The sequence below is a fragment of the Gossypium hirsutum genome, chromosome D02, assembly GCF_007990345.1.
Source record: "Gossypium hirsutum isolate 1008001.06 chromosome D02, Gossypium_hirsutum_v2.1, whole genome shotgun sequence".
Taxonomy (NCBI): domain Eukaryota; kingdom Viridiplantae; phylum Streptophyta; class Magnoliopsida; order Malvales; family Malvaceae; genus Gossypium; species Gossypium hirsutum.
Window position 1 is genome coordinate 10108166 of NC_053438.1, and position 19613 is coordinate 10127778.

The window sequence follows — 19613 nt, forward strand, 5'->3', positions numbered from 1 at the left end:
ACTTTCAAGAGACATTTAGTCCCGTGGTCAAACCAACAACGATTAGAATGGTTTTGGTATTGGTTGTTTCCTTGGGCTGGTCTTTCAAGCAAGTGGACATTAATAATGCCTTCTTGAATGGTGATTTGCATGAGGAAATTTACATGGTGCAACCACCAGGTTTTGAACAACAAGGGACCAATGGCCATCAATTGGTATGCAAGTTGAGAAAGGCTTTGTATGGCCTTAAGCAAGCACATTGGGCTTGGTTTCACAAGCTGAAGAAATTTCTTTTAGCTGCCAAATTTGAAGTATCAAAAGCTAACAACTCTCTTTTTATTCTTCATTTGGGGTTTCAGTTGCTCTATGTTCTGGTATACATGAATGACATTATTTTCATTGGGACTGACTCTCGAGTCATAGATCAATTTGTTAAAGAACTTGATGTTCAATTCTCTTTGAAAGACTTAGGGAAGTTGAGTTACTTTCTGGGCATTGAAGTCAACTACACTCAAAATGGTATTTTTCTTAGCCAAAAGAAGTATATACTTGATCTACTTCGAAGGGCTTCTATGGACAGGTTGAACGGTTCTTCTACACCAATGGTACCCACTTGTCATTTATCAGCTCATGTAGGTAGTCATGTTGAAAATGAACATCTTTACAGAAGCATAGTTGGTGCTCTACAATATGTTGTAATCACCAGACCAGGCATTGTCTTCTTTGTAAACAAAGTCTATCAGTTCATGCACAAACCATTAGATCTACATTTTAAAGCTGTCAAAAGAATCTTGCGTTATTTGCAAAGGACTTTGGATCATGGGTTAAGGTTCACTTGAACTTCAAAGTTTTTGCTTGAAGGCTATTCAGATGCCAGTTGGGGATCAGACACTGATGATCACCGGTCGACGTCAGGCTATTGTGTGTTTCTTGGAGGGAATTCAATCTCTTGGAATTCCAGAAAGCAGCAAGTGGTCTCCGGGTCTACAGCTGAAGCAGAATACAAGAGTCTTGCTCATGTCACTGCAGAAATGGTCGGGATTCAATACCTGTTATCTAAACTATGTGCTCTAGTTAAGAGCAAGGTATTAGTGTGGTGTGATAGTTCAATTGTTGTTGCAGTAGTAGGGAATCCTGTCATGCACTTTAAATTCAAACATGTCGAGTTGGATTTGTTTTTTCTGAGAGAAAAAGTTGCAAGCGGATCCTTTCAAATAGGTCATGTGCCAAGTCAAGATCAGATTGCAGACATCTTGAGGAAACCATTATCAGTAGGATTGGTCAATAAGTTTAGGAGTCAGCTTCGAGTTGTTACTAATGCTCATGAAGTTATTGGAGGGAGAGAACGTTAATAAGCACAGGGCATGTTATGAGTATTTCATCAGTAGCTTTACTGTTGAAGTTAGTTAAAAGGAGTTAGTTAGTTGTTAAACAGAATTAGTTAACAGTTAGCTATTATCATTGATCTCAACATTCATATTCATTTATTTAGTTAGGGAAACAAACAAAAATTGAATGGTTCGTTGAATGTTCTATTCATTTACAACCCTAATTAAAAAATTGTATCAAATATGGTACTAAATAATGTAATAAACCTATGATAACTCAACTTCTTTAAAACTAAAATTTATGCATTCTTTTAAGTGAAGCTACGGTGGACTTTTTCTAAAGCATTTGGATTAAAATTTTAAAAACAAACAACGAGAAATAAAATTTTAAAAATATACCAAACTATATCAAATCCAATTAAACTCAAATTCAAATAAGAAGAAATTTGTTGATTCGCATGCAATCCAAACGTAGGAAAGTAGAATCATAACTCACATTCATATAATCATTAGGAAAGAAATAATTTTTATTAAAAAATATTTAATAAACTTGATTGGCATCAAAAACTTTATATAAAAAATATTTAATAAAAATATAATTCTCCACTATTTTACAACCGATGAATCTTGAAAATAAAATAATACAACAAAATTGAAATTGCACAATATTTTAAAATTAAAAAAATAAAACTCATAAAAATTTCAGAATAAAAATTTATTATTATTTTTTACAAAATACTTAAATTGACTTTGTTAACTAAATTATCCACCTAAAATATCCCTATTAAAATAGTCTTATAAGCGAGATTCACATATAGGCAATGAAACATTGATCACATCCAATTTTATGCATATGTGTAAGTTTTTGTTTAAAATAAATTTAAAACTTTAATTGAAAATTATTGATTAAGTAATAGTTCGATTGGCATTTATATATTGTTAGTTTAGGAGGGCGTGAGTTTGAGTGCGCTGAAATGTATTATCCTCTTATTTATGAGTTAGAGAGGGAGTATGGGTAATTTTAGGTATTAGATAAAAAAAAGTATATATAATAAGAAGTTATAATGAGATTATTGTTAAAAAAGAAAACTTTATTTAAAAATTAATTATCAAATTTTATTAAATAATTGTATTAAGTATATAATATTTTTTATTATAATGTAAAACATGAGCAGGAGAATGCACTTTGCTTATTAAAGTAATTGAATAATTTAAAAAAAATATTATTCACTAAGCTGTTACTAATATTTTGTTATATTATTTTAAACAGCCCAATATTTAAAATTGTATTTGTATGTATAAAATGATATTATTATATGATAATGGTACAATATGTAATTTTTATAATAATTATTTTAAAAAATATAAAAAGTATAGTGAATAATTAATTATTAAAATGTTTAAAAATTAGAGGGACAAAAAAGAAAAGAAAATGTTTGTTTTTCAAAATTAATTGAAGTTATAAAAAATAAACGACTATTAATGTAATTAAATTTTGTGGGACATTCATTGTGAAATTGAACATTCATGCTTGCCTTTTAACATGTATCAGGTAATAAATATATAAATGTACTAACTGTCAATCAGGAAATTGAAATTTGCACATGACATTGCTAGGAATTGATAAATGTCATAAATCTAACTTATCCAACTAAGTGATATTTCCCCTTTGAAGTATTACTTTGTTTCAATATATATTAGGAGTCAAATTATATTTTGTTTTTTTTATTTAAAAATAGATAAATTAACCCGTGCTCATTATATCAAAGAGCAAATTGATTCTATTAAAAACTCATTTATTTCTACTATTAAAAAATTGTATAACTAGATAATGAATTATGTAATTTATGCCAGGCAGAATATTTCGAAAATTTTGTCAAGTGATTTGATCTGGTTCAGTGGGTAAGTGTTGTGTTTGTGTAGAAGAGATTATGGGTTTGAATCATTTTCCTTACATTTTGTTATTTAGGGCCCATTCTTATCCTTGAACATTTGGCTTTTGTTTTATTTTTCGCTCAATTGATAATAGAATGAACTTGTTGTTTCAGTGGTAAGATTTTAATTTGCCTCGAGGTGTTGTGTTTGATCTCTTGTGCATGCAAAATAGGAATATTTTTGTAATTTCCTTATTGTGTCATCCATGTGGCAAGTATTTGGGTTGGGTTTGAATTCAGCAGTGAGTGAATTTGATAGATTGAGATCTTTATTTTATTTATATATATTTTATATTTATTTATCTATTTTTTAAAAAATATCTTTTGGGGTTTTCCTAAAATTTCTCCACAAAAATTGTTGTCCATTTTCTCCCTACTTTCCCTCTCTCTCATTTTTCTGTTCACATTGGTTTCTCTATTTCTGTCAAAAGTTTTCTCTGTGATTCTTTTGAAAACTTATGATTCAATTGTTGTGGAGTTTTCTTTTTCCTTGTTTTATCTTAGTTGCGACTATTTTTTATTTTATTTTGAGCAGGTCATTACCGTCAACCTCTTTAGTTTCCTTTCGTGTGATGGTGCATAGTTTAAGTGCTTGGTTGGTATGTATTTACAGTTTGTTTTCCTTAATTATTAGTGTCGAAACATTTTTGGAAATTGAGTTTTTATTTTAAATACGAAGATGGAGTCTCCACCAATTCTTTTTATTAGGTGTGATTGGGTCACCTTAAAATTTGATCATTTTAATAAAAAGTTAGATTTACAAAAACGATAATTTTTGGTCTACGAAATCTAGGAAATAAGTTCGGGAGTCGGTTACGTATGAGGAAGGATTAGCATCCTCATAACGGCCAAAATTTGTACCTAGTTGATTACTTGATGTATTAGTGTCGAGAATTGAAAATTCAAAGAAAATTTAAGATATGATCCCCTCTTTGCACGATGTTATTTGATGACATCTAAATTAAATTTTAATGAGTAGGTTTTCTTATTTCGGGTCGATCAAGACAAAAAGCCATGTCCCGTAAGTTGGGGCACAAAATCTCGAATTCTCGAAAATAAGAACGCTCATCGTTTAATTATTACCTAAACCTTATGTGTTTTCATTTCAAATGAGATATTCGATTACTTTGGTTCAATGAGAAAATTATACTCCGTAAGTTAGAAGCACGACCCCTCAGATTCCCCAAATAAAGAATATTGCCTCGGTCTTAAATTATTTCTTATGCGTTTGCGTAGAAAAACATACGAATGTATGTAGCAATATTTACAATACATGATGATGGCAAAATTATGACATTAACAAAATAACAACATAAATAATAAAATAAAACGACAATAATATAATGAATACAATAATAAGAAATAATAATAATTATTCAATTAATAATACTAAATAATAATAGTGAAATGATATAAAAGGTATGATGATAATATAATTATATCCAAAATAAAATAGTACTAATATTATTATTAGCATTAACATTTAAAAATAAAGGACCAAAATAAAATAATCAGGAAATTCGATGGCAAAAACATAAATTATGCAATTTAAAAGGGTAAAAATTAAAATAACAGTAAGTACAGGGACTTAATTAAATAAGCAGGGGACTGAACTAAAAGTGCAATAAAATTTAAAGTATAAATTAAAAAAAAACAAAAACAGAACATAAAGGATCAAATTAAAATAAATTAGAAAAGTATAGGGACTCAAAAAGAAATTATCCCAACCCCATGTCATCTTCTTAGTTCAACAGTGGGTTAAAGGACAGATTTGCAAGAAAATTTAAAATTATGGGGTAAAATTTTTAAAAAAAGAATAGGAAGAAAATAAAAAGGGGCAAAAAAACGGAAGGACCAAAAAGACAATTAGACCCTCCCCTTGAAAACACACGAATCCTGGATTGATCTGGATCAGCTCATCGGGTCTGTCCTTAAAATGACGTCGTTTTGGACATCTGAAGCTAAGCTTAAAACGACGCCGTTTCAAGTGGGCTATATAAGTAAAAAAAATTAAAAAAATTCATTTGCAACCTGTTTAAAAAAAATCTTTCTTTCTCCCTTTTTTTTCTCAAGCCATCCCTAGGCCGACAATGAGATTCGGCGAGCCTCCGTCGTGACCTTCAGTCATCGGCGACAACAACCGCCGCCTCCGATGGCCAAAAAATTAAAAAAGTTTCCTTTTGACTCCCCTTTCACATGGAACTCCAATTTGGGGTTAAAATCCCTAAAAGTTCAGTCAAAATTTAACAAAAAAGAGAAACCTTTCGGTTTCTTCCCCCTTTTTGACATGGCCTTAGGTGAATCTTTAGGGATTCAGAAGCCTTTTAAGCCAAAAGGGACCACCAACGACGGTGGTGCAGGTAAACAAAGAAAAAATCTTTCGTTTTTTTATATGTATGTTCTAAAAAAATAAAAATAAAAATAGTAAAGGGGACAACTTTTTTAAACTTTTGTTTTTTTGTATTCTTTTGATTGATGATACAAAATTGTTTTTTGTTATTGGCTTTTATAGCCGAATATCATACATTTTATTTTTGTTTTTTGTTTTCTCTGTTTTGCTCTCTGTTTTGTTTCTTTCCTTTTTTTGTGCAGGTATCTGTGGCGGTCGACGGCAATGGGGGAAACCACGCATTGCCATTTCAGTGAAAGGAAAGCAGACCTCGAGCGGCATGCCTATTGATGTGGCAAAGGTAGAGGAGCGACAGTGACTGGAGGCTTAGAGGAATTAGGGTTTTCTTTTTTGTTTAGGTTTAGGGCTATTGGGCTTGTGTATTTGGGCTTTAGGGTTTTTATTTATTTGTTTGTTGTTTGGGCCAGGCAAAATTGGGCTATTATAATTAGTATGCAAAGATGGTGGGTTGATTGTGGGTTTTTCGATTTAATTGTTTTCAGATCCGATTAGGAGAAGGTTGTGAGGCAGGAGACGCATAATCTTCTAACATGCTAGGGAATTTTTGAATCATTGTTTTGTTAGGTAAGTGCTCAAAACCTTTGATTGATGGTTCCTAGGTTTTGGTTAAGGCCTAAGAGTTGATGGTTGTGGCCGAATTTGTATTTGGATTCTCAGTGATTTAGGTTGATAATTTGTGTTAATTAGTCATTTTAGATGTCGTTTTAGGCTTCTGGAATTCTTATGGTTGGATGTGCATCGAAAAATGATCATGTGTGTATCGAAACTAGAAAAACAACGAATGACAGAAAGTTAAAAATTAGACTATTGACGCCACACGGTCTGGGTTGTTTGGGCCATACGGGCCACTCAGGCTGGCCAATTGGGTCGTGTAGGCCCATTTTCTAAAAATTTCCATTTGGACCCGATTTGATCCATAAATTGTAATTAGCCTTCCCGTAGGGTCCATACAGCTTAAATAAGACTTGAAAACAATGTATCTAATAGTATGCTTTTGTATGAGATGCATTTAAGGTGTATGGTTTATACATGTATGATCCGTGTTCTGTTAATTTTGATGGTATGTTCCGTGTTGCTATGTTTGGATATGAGCATGTGATGTCAGAATATGATAATGTGTATATCTATGAATCTGTTATATAACCATGTATGTGACTTCATGGCAACATTGATGTGTTTTTATAAGGTTTGATAAATATGTTCTGCAAAGCGTGAACTCACATGCTTTCTGTTTTCTGTTGTTGTACGTCAGCATGTCCTACATGCTTATCATTCTGATTCTGTATGTGCATGCCATGACACGTTGCATGGGGTTTAAGATAATGTTGAAAGGAAGAAGATTCTGGCAGTTTAATGATCTGTGCATTCTGGTGGTTTAATCACAATTTTGTCTGGTAGCTTGCCTACAATTTTAGTGGCCTGACCACATATGTTTATTCTGGTAGCTGGGCCACAATCTTTGGTGGCATTGACCACAACCATTCTACTGGTGTAATTTGGTTGGATGAGTTCTGTGGAACTCTATTTTGGTGTGTAGCGGAGTTGGGTAGGAAGTTTTTCTGAAAAATGCTACATTGGCTTAATCATGCACTTTTAGTTCTATACGATTGATAGTTATGAAATTTTTCTATGACTCTCTGATTTGTATGTTGTATTATGTGTGATCTCAGTTTGAGTTTTAGTTACACACTGAGCATCATAGATCTCACCCCTTTGTTTTATCTCTGACTTTTCAAGTAAGCAGTGGGTTTAGGATCAAATGACGTGTGGAAGCTCGGATTGGATTTTTGGTTAAATAAATAAATCGGTTTATAATTAGGTCATTTTTGATATTTTGGATTGTAAATTTGTTTTTCGTTTTTTGCTTAGTTTTGTCGGATTTTAGTATTTTAAACGTAAAACTGCAAAATCATTCAAATTAACCAATTAAAAATTCAGTTTTCAATTTAAACTCTGAAAATTTTTCCACTGCTAAACTAAGAAAATGATTAAGTGATTTTATTATAAAATAAGTATTTTCAAACTTGAGATTTTTCTAAAACTCGTATGAAATCAGCTATAATTAAGATTTCAGATCATACGATTTCTAAATTAGATTTTAAATTGGTTTTTCAAACGAGTTGATGTAACTTCTCCTTCGAGGCTGGGTATGAGGTGTTACATATACAACACAAGTATATATATTTAAAAATAGCATATAATAAATAATAAAACGTATGGCTTGAAAATAATTAATAATAACAACACATGAAATATGTACAATATTAGAATTTAAAAAATAGATTAAATTGTTTATCATTGTGTTGTCATCAATCCTGAGTCGGTGTTAACTTTTAAAGTAATAAAGTGTGTGTAATAAAATTAAAATGTATAAAAATATCGAAATAAAACTTTAGCTGAATAGTAAATTAAATGTTTTATTAATACAATTGGGTAGGGTTCAAATCTCATCACATGGATATTTTTATTCATATTTTTAAATAAAAAGATTAAAGTACTCTCAAATAATATAACTTATATTAACCATGAAATGACATTTTTTAATTTCTCTAATCAAGTTGGTAACCTGGTAGAGGGTGACCCCAACTTAGTTAGGAGCTTAAATAATAGTAAGTATATAGATATACAATTCATGGAAGTAATGAAGTGTGCATAATAAAATTAAAATGTATAAAAATATCAAAATAGAATTTTAGTTGAGTGGAAAATTAAGAATTTTACTAATGCAAGTGGTTTGAGTTCAAATTCTACCATGTGCATATTTTAATTGTTTTTTAAATAAAAATACTAAAGTAGCTTCGAATAATATAACTTATTTTAATTACGAAATGATATGTCCATAATTTTCCTAATTGAGTGAGTGACTCGATTGAGAGCCACACCAACTTATTTTAATTACGTGTCAGCTCAAAAGGCACCGTTGACTCCACATTGACTTCCTAAGTATGATTACCCATCCTACCTCAAATGAAACCATCCACCCAAGCTTAAGGGTGAATGATATCCTAATGTGACATACTTCTAAGGAAATAAGGAGGCTATGTAGGCTTAACTATCTCGTACTGATAGAGTCTCATAATATTGTTGGGTCTGGTGCCTTAAGTGTAGTGTTTTCGTTTATGTACACTTGTATTTTTTGAACAAATTGGTTTAATAATAATATTCATCAATCAAATTAATACTCGTTATATATTATCCTCAATGGTTTTTGCACGCAAAACAAAATGAAAACAAACTTGATCAATTAGTCCCGTGACAGCTTCTGCCCAAACTCGATCAATGATACTCGTGACAGCTTCTTTGAACTTCTTAGCTCATGCACGAGTAATTGGACCTATTGGCAGCTCAATTGCATCACAAGCTGTTTGCTTGACATTGAGAGTCAGGTCCATGTCCATGCTCGCATCACCCCCTCCTTCTTCGAAGCAAGTTGTCCCTAAATCGTCCCCTATATCATAAGGAGAAAGATCAAAAACATTGAATCTAGCACTAAAATTATACTTACCTGGAAGGTCCAGCTTGTATGAATTATCATTAATCCTCTCCAACACTTGGAAAGGTCCATCGCCTCGAGGTAGCAATTTAGACCTTACTTGAGCGGGGAATCTCTCCTTTCGCATGTGAATCCAAACTCAATCTCCATCTTCAAAACGATTTGTCCTCAAATTAGGCCATTTGCTTGAAAAAAATATTTGTTGATTATAGTTCCTTGAATTATATCTTTCTTCTATTGAGTTGAACATAAATCTTTTCGGAACCTGAAAGTCAAGAACATTTTCATAAACAAAATTAGAATGAAGGATTTCTTTCAATCCATCACTTACACGATCTTGGAACAATTCAAAGTGTTGCAATTCGTATAAACATAATGAATATCAAACTTTCCTTCCAAATGTTGTAAACTCAAGTTAACTTCGGGATCAAAAACAAAGTTTTCTCTTACCATTTCAATCTGACTCGAAAGTTTCATGGCTGGCAACATAAAAGGAACATGAAGCAATTGAAAGTTATAATCATGCAAAACATGCTCGAATCCTTTAAACCATAATATAGAACAATCTCCGGGATCAAAGATTTGATGTTGACTTTGTAAGTCATCAGAATTCACATATTTTGTTTTCGAAAATAATGATAAAACATGGAGCAAATGGAAGTGGCCAACACATTTATACAAAATAAAATTATGATGCTCACATTCTCTCAACAATAACTTAGGAAAACATGCTCTGGGTCTAAAAACATTGTTTTGATCACTTATTTTCGAATACAATAAAAACTTTTCTTTTTGCAACAATTCACACATGTTAAACAAATAAGATTTAGGCATAGGTATGTTCAAACAATCAAAACTTTCAAAATTCCTTCAAACAGGTAGAGATATCCAAAAAATTTTCTCACATTGATTTAAAGAATTCACATAGCAATCTAAATCAAATAGATTAAGCTTTTTACGTGAAAATTCTTTATCACATACGACAATCAAATTTTGTTGACATATAGTTGGAACAAAGACATCATTGTCCAAATCATCTTGCAATTTAATGTTATTTGAATAAACACAAAACAAATAATGAGAGAAACATTTTAAGACATTATTCGGGATAAAATCAACAACTTTATTCAACAAATAACAACAAAACAGGTTATTGTAAAGAATTTTTTTAAGATAAAAAACATTGGCAAATTTGTTAATGAAATTCAAAGAATACCAATTTGATTAAATCTCAAGAGGTTCCTTACCTTGCTTACCTTCGGAGATTTGATGAATATTTTTACTCTCCAACTTACCTTTTTCGATCAATTGGAATCCTCTCTCGTCTGTAAGGTAATGAAGTTGAAACTCGTCCATGGGTGGAATTTTATAAACCTAAAATGAAGAGAAATCAAAAGGCAAACTCGAATGTGGCTTAGCAAAAGTAGTCTTCACCTTTGTTTGAATACTCTCTTCTTCTTCACTCGTTTCTTCTTCAATCTATCTTTCTTTTTCCACACTCTCTTTTATTTTTTGAAAACTCACTTTCTCTCTTCATTTTACTTTCTTTTTCAACAACGACACTCGTTTCATTCACATTTTCTTTTATTTTTTTAATCTTAATGAAACATTCATTTTTAACATTGTTTTTTCTTTCGCTCTCATTTTCCTCTTTTTTATTCTCAAACTCTTTTTCAAAGTTCTTTTCTTGCTCGTATTCTTTTTCTTTCTCTTTTTTTTCAAGCTCTCTTTTTCTTTCAATTTTTTTCTCTCGTTTCTTTTTTTCTTCTCTCTATTTCTTTTATTTTTCGCTCATTTTCTCTCATCAACAACTCTTGTCTTTCTTTTCTTTTAATTTCCTTTTCTCTCATTCTTTTGTTACAAGATGGGGTTAACATGAAAGAAGCAAAACGAGAAGATTTTCGTTGGGTAAGAGTGGATCAACTCTTCGTGAATGAACCTCCATGGATGAGTACTTTGGTGCAGTCGAATAGATACTTATGCCTTCTCGTTTTTTACCTTGAAAGGCTTCAAACTCGTGGTTTGCTTTACTCCGACTCGAATTTCTTGACAAATAGGAATCACAACATGGATCTCTTCTCAAGAAATCATTGGACGTTTGACTCCTTGACGATCTTGCTTCCATCATTCGATTTTGAGGAGTTTATTTCCTTTGGACTCTTTCCTATAATTGGTCTAACTGTTCTTACATTGGCTCCAATCGACGTTGTAGCATTCGGTCCATCTCTCGAATGAGGGCTTGATATGCTAAATCAGGCACACCACCACCAGCAACGTTCCTTTTGGGACTTCGTGACATGATGTTTCCTAACCACAAACCTCACTAGTTCTCTCAAAAAGGAAAATAAATGTTCACTCCACTCATGCTTACACTTATTTTTTTTGCTTTTATCCCATCTATTGCTCTCTTGCACTCTTGCCTTTTACCAGTTTTGCTCGTTTTTCTAAGTTCTTAAGTGACTACCTTAGACTTAGCAACAACCTTGTGGAATCAGCTTCAAAAATGATGTAGAGATGAGAGTTGATGTCGGGTAATAGGGTAGGCTAAAAGAAAACAAAAGTTACTTGAAGTGTGGCTGAAAACGCTTGGTAAAGGAAAAAAATTGAGCTCACGAAGCATAAACACTTTCAAGCTAGCTTTTTCTCTTTTTTTTTACATATAATTTCAAGCCTCCCCTTTTGTATTTCGAAATTGTATTTGCAATATGCAATATTCTTTTTTATCACTTTTTTAAAAAAAATTTCAACCTCGAGAGTGATAAAAACATGAATACTTACTTATGTGATCTCGTATTCATTTGATGAATTGAGTCGCTTAAATTCCCAATCGTAAATTAAGAAGTACCAGATTAAGTTCTAGGTAAAGTTGAAAACGAAAGTGGTTGGTTTTAGCAAAGGGGTTGTGTTTGGTTGCTAGGAAAATGTACGAGTTAAGTGTAGGCTTAAGGCTGAAGAATGAACCAATATTAAAGGGAATATTGACCCAATTCTTATGTTAGCTATTAAGGTGGAAGTGGAGATGATAACTTGAACCGTGACCCATTATCTATAATGAGATAGGAACCAATCGGTACAGGTTGAACGCCACACTTCAAAGAAGTGATAAGTTTAAAAAGGAATTAGATTGACGCCACAAATTTACTTGATAAGTCAATTAGAGTCAAGAAAGAAAAAGAGAGTTGAACACTCAAAATAGTTATAAAATTCATCAAAAGTTCTTCTTTTATAAATGTTTACAAAACAACTATTTATAGGAAAATATAAAAGAAGATGAATGACCAACATTCAACCATTAATGTAGTTCATGTACACAAACCATACAATGAACCGAATGATTCATGAACTCCCTGAAATGCATATAAATGATTGTTTGCTCCCCTTTAATGGTTCATGGACGCTCATCCCTTGTATTGGCATGTATTTGGACGTTCATGCACCTCATTGAATGATATTCATGCATGAACTTTAACTTGAAAAGTCACATTCTTCCTCCTTTTGTTGTGCATGAATTCTTAGCATAGAAGAAAGCTTCAAGTGCATTGTATGATCACCAAAAGTCTCATTCATCTCCTTGGATCATTCATGCACTTGCATGGAACATACATTCTCATAAATAGGCACTTTAATGGCATGTAGGTTCATGAACTAGTTACATGCATCTTGTTGATTCATCCTCTATGATGTGCATGCATATAGATCATACATGAACATGAACCAAATGGTCACATTAAGCTCCTTTTGCTCCCACTGTCTATGCGCATGAACTGGTGCATTAAATTCAACAACTCCAAGTGCATGTATTTAGCTTGAGAAGAAGTTTCCTAGCAGCAGGCAATGTGAACAACCTGGTACTCATTAAAACACGATTTAAAGGCAACATTAAAACAAGGTTTAAACACAATTTAATTTGTATGAACTTAGACAAACATTAATGATGTCAGAATTTAAAACACTTAATTAAAACACATATTAGTGAGTTCAAAATAAGACATAACTAAAGACATATATTAATGATGTTCAAACTAAGACATAACTAAAGACATATATTAATGATGTTCAAACTAAGACATAATTAATGACATAACTAAGACATAATTAAGGACATGAACTAAAATAACTAAAATGGACTGAAATCCTTATTTGAACTTCTTAGCTCATGAACGAGTAATTGGCCCTATTGGCAGCTCAATTGGATCACAAGTTGTTTGCTTGACATTGGGAGTTGGGTCCATGTCCATGCTCTCATCATCAGGATTCTTTTATCTCTCCCTATAAATATATGACACTGCTAAGACTAAAAAACACAAGTTTGAGATATTGTTATTTTGTTTGAAAATAATGAGAATTTATTTTATAAGTATAAATTCTTTTTTTTTCTGAGAATAACAATTCTACAGGTTTCTATATATAAATAGAGATTTACTTTCCTATTGAAAGTAAGAAAATTATTTTCGGTTGTGTTTGATTCGTGATTGTTTGAGCCCATACTTGAAGCAATTCTTGGCACGAGAGTAGCGGAGAATACCGTTTCGTTGAAAGCCGAGAACGTCAAGGATCCGTCTCATACTAAACACAAATACTTTTCGAGAAAATTTTATTGCTATAAATATCATAAACCAACTCTGTTTTCAAAATTTTAATTTTTGGCTGTGATAAAATATCGTTTTCAAATTGGATTTTTTCCAATAAATATGTGTCAATAATTATCCATTACGCATTTAACGGGGCTAAATATATATCCCAACCTGAGATACCCACGAACAAGGGGATCCCTCATATGAGTATATTAGAAAACAATGAACATGGGATCGAACTTTTTAATACCCTAAAGTTACTCTGAGCACTTGTCTTATCTATCCACTTGTCCTTGTATTGGTTCTCGGCCTCTACAGGTATATCCCAACCCGAGATACCCACGAACAAGGGGATCCCTCATATGAGTATATTAGAAAACAATGAACATGGGATCGAACTTTTTAATACCCTAAAGTTACTCTGAGCACTTGTCTTCTCTATCCACTTGTCCTTGTATTGGTTCTCGGCCTCTACAAGTGAACCAGTCTCCTTTACCCCACCTTGACCTCCTCCTTGCTCCTTCTTGCCTTCTTCCCTTGTTGTATTCGGTATCAACAAGTACTATTGAATAATATAACTTATTTTAATTAAGAAAGGGTATTTTCGTAATTTTTCTAATCGAGTTGGTGACCCGATTAAAGGTTACACCAACTTAGTCAATATCTTAAATAATAGTATATATTTACATAACATTTTTATTTTTTAATGTTAAATTTCACAATTAGTCTCTGTACTTTAATTTGGTAATTTTTAGCCTATGTAATTTTAAAATTTTTTAGTTATCACCAATTAGTAAATGTTTTTTTAAGTTTCATTGATACAAGACAATACAATTACAACACATGGTACGTACAAATTGCAAGTACAAGTATAAATATATGTCCGACTAACTACAATGGTATATAAAATTAATGAAATAATGCACAGAGGACGAAGAACCGGACAAAATTTAGAAAGAAACCAGACAAAACCCAAATGATAAATGTTAAATTCTTTAAGTTAAGTTTTGCTATTTCCAAAATTTGATGTACCAAACATGTTATCACATGTGTAAGATCATGTAAGCTTATTACTTTCACATATTACTCACTAAAAATTCAATTAATTGATTAACGATAGTCATTTGCATCAACATTGATATTTCAAATTAAAAAAATGTACGTTTTAGAATGAGCTAATTAGAGAATATGGATCAAATATAATTATGTGCATGATATAAAACTACGAATCATAAAGGATCCTTTTAGAGGCCTAGTGGTGCGCTTAGTCCCCCCAAAATTTTGAAAAATATTGATTTTTGAAAAATCTCATTAATCTAAAAAAAATAAAGTCAACCAGACCTCTAATTTTTTTAAGTCTCTTCCTAAAATTTGTAAAATTTTTACTAAACCCCTAAAACTTAGTCCTAAGATCCACTACTTCTAGTAATTGGATTTAATCAAAAGAATTTAACTACTATTGTTTGGATCAAAAGTAAAATTTAAAAATTTAAAAAATATAAAGACTAAAATTGACCAATTAAAAAAGAACAAGATTAAATTTGATAAAATTAAAGTATAGGAACTAAATTCATAACTTTCGTAAAGTACATGGGCTAATAGTAGAATTTAACTTTTTTTTATTTGTAAACTAAAACTACTACCCTAAAGTGTTGGATGATACAACCCAAACGGGCCTGGTTTAGCTAACAATCGGATTAAAATAAACGAGCAATTCTGACCCAAAACCATAAGCAAGCGAATGAAACTGCGACACGTAATCTCAGTTCATCAATGCAACCAGGAAATCAATAAAAAAATGGACAGTGACTTCCCCCTAAACTCACAACCTCCGTAACGCTAACATCTACTGTTCCTCCCAAAAAACAAGCCCAGTCAAACATCTCTCGATCGGAAAATTGGTCCACTCGCCCTCGCACGCGCTCTTTAGTCTCCTTGATCCCAACAGAATAACAAACCCAAAACCCCAAAAAGTACGACAAGTTCAAAATCCCCAAATATCCACCAAACCCTAGATAAAAGCTCAACATCTCGGGGAAGACTGAAGTTTTCCACGGGAGAATCTCTCGGTAAAGGGAGAAATCGCCGCCGAATATGGCGTCGTCGACTTCAAATTCGCGAAATTCGGATCTATCCCGACGCTCTACTACTTCTTCCTCTACAAAACCCCTACTTTTAACCGATCAAAAAACCAACGACGATAACGAAAACAGATTGAGCTCTACAATGACGGTCGATGGCATCCTCCGAAACGTTTACTCGGTCGCTCCGTCGACGGAGACCACTCTGGTTGACGCTTCCATAACTTTGATCGACGCTCCGATTCCGAATTCGGTCTCTGAAAATCCCGAAGTTCCTCAGGTTCAAACCGCCGCGGATTGTAATAACAATGTGGCGAAAAGTGTAGACGAGGTTTGGAGGGAAATTGTATCCGGCGAGAGGAAAGAGATCACGATGAAGGAGGAGGTGCCCGACGAGATGATGACTTTGGAGGATTTCTTGGCGAAGGCCGGTGCAGTGGAGGAAGCGGCGGCCGTTGCGTCGGCGGAGGTTAAGTTGCATCCGGATAGATTGAGTGGTGGAGTCTACACGTTTGATCCGGTGGGAGGGGGTGCGTTTCAAATTCTGGATAAGATGGAGGGGTCAATTGTTGGGCTGGGGAACGGGATGGAAGTTATTGGAAGTGGAGGGGGTGGAGGGAGAGGGAAGAGAGGAAGAGGGGTTTTGATGGAGCCGTTGGACAAGGCTGCCCAACAGCGCCAGAGAAGGATGATTAAGAACAGGGAATCTGCTGCCCGGTCTCGGGAAAGGAAGCAGGTATTAAATTGGTTGATCTCTTTTGATTGAATTTTGGCAATGTTATTAGCTTTTTTTTTTTTCCTAAGTACACACACACAAAAAAAAAAAAAAACTGGTGTTTTATTTTTCTCTCTTAATTGCAGGCATACCAAGTTGAATTGGAATCCTTAGCTGTGAAGCTGGAAGAGGAGAATGAATGGCTGTTGAAAGAAAAGGTATTGAATTTTGTTCTCAATTTTGATCACCTTTGGTTTTATGATTTCAAATAATAATAAGAATGGTTAATTTTTCATACTAAAGGTGGGAAATTTTTTTAATCTCAAACTCATTGTGTATCGCATGTTCTCAGTGTAGTTGCAATTAACTTCATCTAGTAGAGACACTAGCATTATCTGCCACTGGAAGGATTTTGTTTTAAAGCTAGGAACTTTTGTTTTGATCAACTTTTATTTCCAAACATCCAAAGTTGGTAATAACTATACTTGTTTTTTTTTTCTTTCCTTTTTTAGCATTGCTGGGTTTAAGTGGCTTGATGCATCTAGCAACAATAAGTTTCACAGTGATCTCTTTGATTCTACTTTAATTTCCTTGGCCTCTACGTCCATGGCCTTTGTTGGATTTGGTTAGTGATTATTCACTATATGAGTTTCCAAGTTACTTGTAAGTTATAATCTCATTTTGTGGTGTTCCCTCACTTGGCAGTCTTACATCATCTTTCAGCTTCATGTGTTCTTTAGAATTTTTTTTCTTTTATATAGACTATAGAAAATTTTATTTATTTGCTATACACTGTGTTTATAGACTATGGTCCTTTACATAGTCACATGGGTGCATCCTACACTATTTTATGCATTTAAATTTAGAAGCCTAGCATTTTCAAGAACTTAAAATGTTTAGATTCACTGTAAATGCATTTATCTATTTACGGGCTGCTTTAATGCTTGGCGCTGAAGATAGCTTGAATTTGAATTCCCTGGCTTGCCATTGTTGCATATACTCAATTTAGCCAATGACCGGCTGTTGCTTTTTATTTATAGGGCTAAGTTTTGGCTTCCTCCACCATTGTCATTTATGTTCCATTTCTTCTAGTTTCTCCTTGTATTATGTTACTTGAGTATGTTGCCAGGGCCAATTATTCAAACACATGCAAACTTGCATCCATAGAAACTCACTTATGTTAACCACACTTAAAAATGAAAAATTCATTCAATGCATGATATTTCTTGCACTTATGCTCATTTCATTAATCATATTTTACCCAGAGAAGGACATTTCTCGCTCTTGTTATGCCTCATATATGAGTTGTTAAATCAATTGCTTTGAAGGAACTAAGTTAGTTTTATCTTTTACCATCTTGTTTTTTTATATATTTCTGTTTTCATGTCCTGTGTCCCAATTCCTAGCAGCTTAGATTTTAGGCTTTCTTTTTGTCCTTTGTTTCTTAGTTACAATGTTTTAAATTTTAGGACTACTATCTTGTAGAGTAAGTTAATGCTTCATGCTTTCTATTTGACTGTACTGTAACTTCTATGTTAATGCATTGCAACGGTCCGTCACTTCACTGGATTTTTATGTGTATTTGTCTAACTGAAATTAAATACTTGCAGGCTGAGAGAACTAAGGAACGATTTAAGCAGGTAATGAACCGCTGCTTTTATGACAGCATTAAGTTTTAGATTAATGGTTAATCAGATTCAATGGGATTGGTCAAATAAAGTAGTTTGGAGCGTAATTGGAACAATCAATATGTTAATGGGATATTAAAGAGGGAACTTTTTAAGAATAATCTATTGCACTAAATTTCTAGGATCCTGTTGTTAATAGGAACTTAAAGAACTGAGAATGTCTACCTTTTCTGTTTCCAACAAGTAGCATAATTTGATTTAAATATGCAAGAGAAGTGTATTTATTTCTGGTTGAACTTGGCCTGTTTTTTAGCCCTCTTATATGTTACTTGGCTTTAGTAGTTGAGTTCTCAAACAATACCTGAGTGAGAAATGCAATTATGGATGATAGAGAATACTACAATAAGCTGTGCCTATTAAGTTCCTATAGGAGTTGCTTATCATGTTGATATGTACTGCAGCTTATGGAGAAGGTGGTTCCAGTTGTGGAGCAGCGAAGACCACCGCGTATGCTACGTAGAGTTCGATCTTTGCAGTGGTAGATATTATTTTCTTGAGATTTGAGTGAGGCAGAAGGGAAAATACCTAATCTGACATAGGGGAGGAAAGGAATGGGGTAATAGAAGGGGGCACCATTAAATTTATCTTCCTTTGAATAGCTATGCTAAAGCTGATAGTTGTCTAGAGCAGTTGTGGTTCATCTTCGTCTATAAACAAAACATAAAGTGATTGGAACCGAAGGAAAAATTCATTGTTATTGAATAGAAGATTTTGTGGCAAAGGATTGTAGGGGAGGAGGCATTAAGTTGATTTATATAGGTAATGATGGGTTGTTCCTCCTGCAGCTGCATGTGCAATAAGGAGCAAAGGATTCTAGAATAGTGTACTGTATTTATGTGGTGACAACTTATGGCAGCCCTTTTGACAAGAATTTAGAAAAGGTCCGTAATTATCTGTTTATATTATTAGTTAGAGCTTTTGATTTCTGATGCCTTGATGAAAATTATGTGCATGAATGATGCAAAGTGTTTGATAAAGGCTTTCTTCGGACAGCTCCTTTCGGATGCTCTTTTTTAATTTTATATTAGAGGTGACAGTCAAGTAGGATTGGGTCTTTTTAATGGATTATGGGTTCCGGTTCATTTTGTCACACCTCTAATTACGAGTCCTTAGAAACAAATCAATAATCCTTTTTTTCTTCTTTTTTTTTTTGTTCAAAATACGGTAGAATTCTCATAAAAGAACATGTACAAAAGTGAGGTGTGGTACGATTGCTCACCTCATTCCTTAATTATATGGTTGGGGTTTGATCTCTGCTCGTGGGAATGTAACATATTATGGGTAGTCGTTTATCTTTTTGGAGAATAATTGTTGCAAGGGAATTAATTATTACTATCGGTGCTGGATATCTTGATTACAACAAGAACCAAAAAAAAAAAAACCCAAAAACAGCTCAAATAAAAACGAGTAA

At 33.0% G+C, this 19613-nt stretch overlaps 1 protein-coding gene across 3 annotated transcripts; it reads left to right on the top strand.

Annotated features, from left to right (window-relative positions):
- Nucleotides 1-15542: 15542 nt before the first annotated feature.
- Nucleotides 15543-19263, top strand: LOC107910461 (G-box-binding factor 4). 3 transcript variants are annotated; one of them, XR_001687649.2, is made up of 5 exons: nt 15543-16535; nt 16661-16732; nt 17027-17139; nt 18125-18154; nt 18604-18715. XR_001687649.2 is itself a non-coding variant. In XM_016838296.2 (4 exons), exons 1-4 carry the CDS (start codon nt 15813-15815, stop codon nt 18682-18684), a joined length of 906 nt encoding a protein of 301 aa, XP_016693785.1. In that variant the 5' UTR covers nt 15544-15812; the 3' UTR covers nt 18685-19263. The 3 variants fall into 3 exon arrangements, 2 of the variants coding, with proteins under 2 accessions (XP_016693787.1, XP_016693785.1); XM_016838296.2 differs by lacking the exon at nt 17027-17139 and having other exon boundaries at nt 15544-16535; nt 18604-19263; XM_016838298.2 differs by lacking the exons at nt 17027-17139; nt 18125-18154 and having other exon boundaries at nt 18604-19263.
- The last annotated feature ends 350 nt before the right edge of the window (nt 19264-19613 follow it).